This window comes from Artemia sp. Qi Xiang Cuo, chromosome 1 (genome assembly GCF_049724085.1).
Source record: "Artemia sp. Qi Xiang Cuo chromosome 1, ASM4972408v1, whole genome shotgun sequence".
In the NCBI taxonomy this organism is placed as follows: domain Eukaryota; kingdom Metazoa; phylum Arthropoda; class Branchiopoda; order Anostraca; family Artemiidae; genus Artemia; species Artemia sp. Qi Xiang Cuo.
The window spans coordinates 73325271-73331370 of record NC_142794.1 but is presented as its reverse complement, the minus strand read 5'-3'; the positions used below and the strand labels follow the sequence as shown (position 1 = coordinate 73331370).

The window sequence follows — 6100 nt, the reverse complement described above, 5'->3', positions numbered from 1 at the left end:
GATTCACTAGTTTCATTTCTATTCATTCACCCAGCTACATCTACACACAAAAACGATAATATATTTATCTCGGTGGATTCACTAGTTTCATTTCTATTCATTCGCCCAGCTAGAACTTTGATACTTGACTATTTCTTAAAAAAATGACTTAAACTCGCTTAAAAGTGGAGATTTTTTTTGTTCTGTGTCTTTCAGATTCTTTAAGATATCTTTCAATCAAAAAACGAAAAAACGCAAAGCAAATTAGCTCAATCTATGTTGTTAGATTGATTCAAGCTAAAATTCGGTAATTTAATTGTAGCAAAATTTGAACCTATATGATAAGGATAATTGCCTATATTATGATGATACAACTCAATAAGTGTATTATAATTAAAAAATATTTAAATATTTACTTAATGTTAATTAAGACTTAACACAATCAAATCCCCTCCAAATACCAGGACGTGATATGGAGGAAGGATAATCAAACATATCCACAAACAAAATAAAAAATACTTTCACCTCAGAAGAAGTTGAAAGAAAAAAACATAACTGCAACAACCTCATGTATCCTGCTACCAAATTCCTTAATGCTCAAACTCGACTCCTTCCTTAAGACACATAATCAATATTAAAGTGCAAAAATTATCATTGTAAAGCTCATAATTTAACAACATTTTATCAATTTTAATCCTATCAATTTAATCATTAAAATCATATTAAGAAAACAATTCATTTTTCAGCAGCCTTTTAAATTCACTTGCATCACAACTGAATTAATTTCCTCGCCTAACAAATTTTATAGTTTAGGCCCTCTAAAAACCACAGAAAATCCTTAAGAGTTCTAAGAACCAAGCTCTGATGGTTTAAAAACTTGCCTATGATTATGATGATGAAAGCGATGGACTGATATAACCTTAGGTTAAACACAACTAGCACTTTAAAAGTTTTTTCGCGGTGAATTCTTTTAAAGGGAAGAAAACCCTAATTGGGACGCGTGATAAATGAGACGCGTGTTTAGAAAATCATATTCTATTTTTGAAATTTTACAATTTACAGGCATTCAAGTGTTTTACGACTCAACTAAGCCTCGGGGTACTAGAGTGAAGGAAGTCTTTGCAAGGTGCCGTTCATGCCGCATACCCGAATATTTCCCATTAAATGGAACTGAAGTATATAGAATTGCAACACTTAGTTTTCTAGCAAACGGTGGCGATGGCTACAGCATTATCCAGAAGGAAAAGCTTAGCCACAAAAGCACTGGTGCGTCCCTTTTTTTAAGTGACCTATTTATTCGAGTGAAAATGTATTTTTTTTTTTTTTTAGCTGTGTTGTTTTTTTCGTAATGGTTGCGAAACACTTTTTTGAACAGAGTATCAAGGGAGCTAGAGATGACAAATATTAACTTTTTTACAGTAGAAAGTAAAACAGGTACTTGTGCATTATAACTAAACCAGCGCTGTACACGAAGAAGTCAAGTTTGGTTAATGCTAATGAAATAAAATAGGATGAAAATATAATAGTTTAGAAACAAATTTGGGCTATACTCACATTAGGGGAGGGGAGGGTTAACCATAGCATAGTTTAAACGCGTAACCTAACATAACCTAGGCACCTTCCCCCCCCCGCCCTCCTAAACCCCAAAAAACAATCGTTAAAATATTCTAAACACAATGAGAAATCACGCTTTGCAATCAATTTAGATAGCAAATAGCCGTTTGACGGGTTTCCATATCTGGTTTCCTTGTACAGTCTATAGCGCTGGTTTAGTTATAATGCACCTGTACCGAAAAACATCCTACTTTTGAAGTTGAAAACTTCTTTACACAAAACTTCTTTTACTACAAGTCAACAGTTATTTAGTTCCGATGCTAGTGGGTTGCATCTGTGACACATCTACGCGCCCAACTGCAAATGACTTCTGACATGTGTGAAAACAAAAAGAATGTTCATTTCAAGTGAAAAAATAATGGGTGTCGTGCACATATTTCTATTCCAATTCAATATCCCTCGTTACACACGTGACCTTATAATTCGTCCCTTATCGAAAACAGTAGTCAATGAAGCAAAGTAATCTGTATCGGAAGTTGAACTGGGGCTCTACTACATAGCAGCAATGTAGTGTACAGCTGTTGTATAGTATGTGAAAAATTCTTTGCTGTAACACAGTATTTTCGTTGCGTAAAAAATGCATTATATTTAAAATTCCCCGGTCAAACGAGCAGTTTCCAATCTTCTATACCCCCTGGCTTGGTAAGATCACCCATGCAGGAAAAAAGATGTTAGAGATTGGGAATAACAAAATCAGCTGTTTATCAATTTGTCTTTTTCAATCTAATTATTTCAACATGGATTTAAACATCCTTTGAAAAATCCCATTCCAACCCAAACAGCAACACAGAGATTCTCAGTTTAGTTCCCCTTCCTTTTTCTAATATAAAAAGCATTTTAGGCTTTTACAATTGTGAAGCAATTACTAATGTATGGGCTGTTTTGTACTTACTGTTTGTTACAACGACCTCTGTCATTTAAAATAAAACTTTTTTTTACGTAATATGTCTAGGAACGAAACTGTTACCACTTGTAGGCTACATATTTCGTCCATAGATCTAGGGAATTTGATGTTTGTCTAAGGACAAAAGAACACAGATACAGAATCTAGAAAATACCTATGAAAAACCGGAATCTTACTAAAATGTCATATTCATTCTTTCCTTATATTAACTCAAATGCCCAGAGAATTCTGCGAAAAATTTTAATTGTAAGTTTGATATCATACCCAAATTTTATACGATCTGATCTGCGACCTTTTTTCGTCTGTGGGTTTTTTTTGTTTTTTTTTAAGGATTTTGGACAAAACCCTTAGAAAAAAGAAAAGTTTGGAGAACCTTGCTAGCCAGCGAAAGCGTAAAAAGGTTCAAATCGGGGCGAAATTCAATCTTCTAACTGTGAACGATAAGAACGGAAAAACTTGCTGGGCTTTTGTAGTCACTTACTTGGAGCATTTTTCTGTGGTTGAAGAATGAATTATCTTGCACAAAAGAATCTGGCAAAGGATATAATATTATATATATATATATATATATATATATATATATATATATATATATATATATATATATATATATATATATATATATATATATATATATATATATATATATATATATATATATATATATATATATATATATATATATATATATGCGCGCGCGCGCGCGCGCGCGCGCGCATATATATATATATATATATATGTATATATATATATATATATATATATATATATATATATATATATATATATATATATATATATATATATATATATATATATATATATATATATATATTACAGGTCTTCGATAATGAACAAGCTGAAAATGGGGCTTCCCAACTTTGGTCTAGCTAAGACTGGTTTGCGTTAGGTATGGGTGTTTGAATGTTTTAATTGCCTATCTTTGATCCATATAAATAAGGATAAAGAACGCCAAATCAGCATCTTTTATAAAATAAAAAAACACCACCATAAATCACCGTTGTAAAACAATATCGTAATATGTTATTCTAAATATGCAACATTCATTAAAGTTACCTTTAAAACTTACTATGGTAAGTATTGGAGCATCATCTTTTAAAAAGCTTCAAACTAAGGAGGGTTGATCGAAACAATGATGTGACGATCATGTTTGACCGGTTTAAGAGCCCTCTAAATGAGGTTTTTTGTCTCTTATATCTAAAAAAAATACATTTTTCTGAGAAATTTTTGTCATAGATGAATCATTATTTGTATGTTTGTTATTATTTTTTTCCCCTAGAAGGAGTAGTATCGAGTTATGGATTGTAGAATACCACATAATGACTCACGTTAACGCATTGCGTAATTTTATGTATTAAATTTTGGAAAAAAAAATCTTAAAGTGTTTTATTACAAGCCATAGTCACGCTATGCCTGCTAGCTTTATTGAAGGTTTTGGCACTGGTAAAAACAGAAAACAATTTCAAGACGGGAAATTTCTGCAAAACCCAGCCATAAATTGTCCTGAGCACACAGCAAACAAGTTCATAAACAAAAAACAGAATAATTCAGATAATCCAAAAAGTGGCATTATCAACTGCAACAGGTCAGCGCTGCATTGAACGTATACCATCTGTTTTGTGTTTTGCGTGCATTACTAAGTGTTATGAATTATTACATATTCCCGTTCCAGCTATTGGAGAGGGGATGGGATCAGCGGGTGTATTTGTGGGAAGGAAGCTAAGAAAACCTCAAAACTTGCGTTTTAGGATAAAGTTTCCCAGCTGTTCATAAGAGCTTTGTAAGTCAATAAGTGGTGGGAATTCAATTTGCAGAATAGATCTTAATTTTCAAGAATATTTATGGACTGAGCGCAGAATGAGAAGGGAATACATGAATTAAAATTCAATAGTTAAATCACTAGAGTAAAATTCTTCGATTTTTCTTGAAGAGTCCTTCTGACAAATGTGGAAAGAGGATTTACTTTCCCTTCGACTGAAAGGACAGACTTGGACTGAGCGTGCATTGTGAATGATCGAAAAAAATAGTTTCCTGATTATTACAGACACATTTTTAATGTGAAACAAAGGATTATATTTAAATGCTGCTATTAGACAACTAGGGAGGCATATCAGGACAATTATGGAGTGTGCTTAAAATCATAGACAATTATAGGCTAATTTTGTCTAGATTAATCTGTGTCCACGCAACGCCTATTTGCATATTATTTGCCGTTACTCTGAAAAATAACAAAGGATTAACAAAATATACACTTATCCGTAACTAAATTTTATGTTCAATTCTAACTTCTTATATGCGTTAATTCATTCTCATCTTAACTTTTATATCGCTCTTTATTTTTTCGAATATTTCACATTTGTTTCGTTTAATTCTTTATTTTAGATGATTTCTTCCTATTTTTTTTCATGTTTTCTTCCTTTAATTTAGCAACCACAACGATCAGTGACGATTAATAGCCGTTCAGTCCTATTTAAAATCTGAAAACGCATGTTGCAATTGAGTTTTTATCTTGTCGGCCTTTGTAAATCTTATTTGGAAATTTAGAGCAGCCCAGACCATAGTTAAATGGATATGTCACTCAAATAACAATTTATTTTTAATAGCTGTCTTTTTCAGGTATTCTTGACTTTGATGCAATATCTGGTTACGTTTCAAAGCATTCTCCTATTTGGATAGGAACTGAGCGACGTATTATACTTGGAAATACTGAAACAACTGCCGAAATTGAGGAGGCAGCTGAGTTGACTAGTGGCTCCAAGAACACAGTGGATATAATTTCGACTTTCATCCTAGCAGGGTTATTTTTCATACTAGTTTCGTCTTAACTCGGCCTGATTCTTTTGATGTAACTAAACATGAATCGATTAAACTGTTTTTTTATTAAATAATTTAAAATGGAATGTTTATGTGACATCCTTACAAAATAGTTAAGGTACTTACATAGGGGTTTTTCAAGGGCTGTACATGGCTTAAGTTATGATAAATAAATATCTTGGATAAGAGCTATGAATAATATCCTAACAGCTATTATGATGTTGGTTCTACCTGACAATACACATAATTCTGTTTCGACGATAGGAATTCGCTTATATTAATTTTTTTTTTTTTTTTTGAGTCTATTTAATATAATTAATTAATTTAGTTTATTTATTCTAATTTTTTCTATAGTTTCCATTTTATCTATATTTTCTTTTCTTCTCCTTCATATGTGAGTAGGTGATCATTTTAAATTTTCTTTTGTTTTTTTATCTCTGAGTATGTAATTCTTATGTCTTCCCTCTTTGTACAGGCCAATGAGCCTTTGAGGGATTAATAACATGTAATACTCTATGTGTATTTAATGAAGAATAAACTTATCTTACAAAATAGTTAAGGTACTTACATAGGGGTTTTTCAAGCTTCCCCCCTTAAATATCAAAATGTTGTTATTGTGTCTCAAATTTCTTTTTCTTCTCATATTTTTGCTAATGGCTGCTACTACATTCAATGTTTAGCACCCACCTAACCCTTATCAATTCTTGCTCCTTATACATTACTGATACACCCTTTTGACAAACAGCATACACATAGCATGTTTTGATT

At 31.9% G+C, this 6100-nt stretch overlaps 1 protein-coding gene across 2 annotated transcripts in view; it reads left to right on the top strand.

Annotated features, from left to right (window-relative positions):
* LOC148956700 (snake venom 5'-nucleotidase-like) overlaps positions 1-5471 on the top strand; it is a 117692-nt gene extending 112221 nt beyond the window's left edge. The window contains exons 8-9 of one of the 2 annotated variants that reach the window (XM_089086812.1): positions 1042-1245; positions 5135-5471. In XM_089086812.1, the coding sequence (XP_088942938.1) occupies positions 1042-1245; positions 5135-5343 (413 nt within the window). In that variant the 3' untranslated portion in view covers positions 5344-5471. The remainder of the gene's footprint in view (positions 1-1041; positions 1246-5134) is intronic. The other variant, XM_089086804.1, reaches the window with a different exon arrangement.
* Positions 5472-6100: the final 629 nt, after the last annotated feature.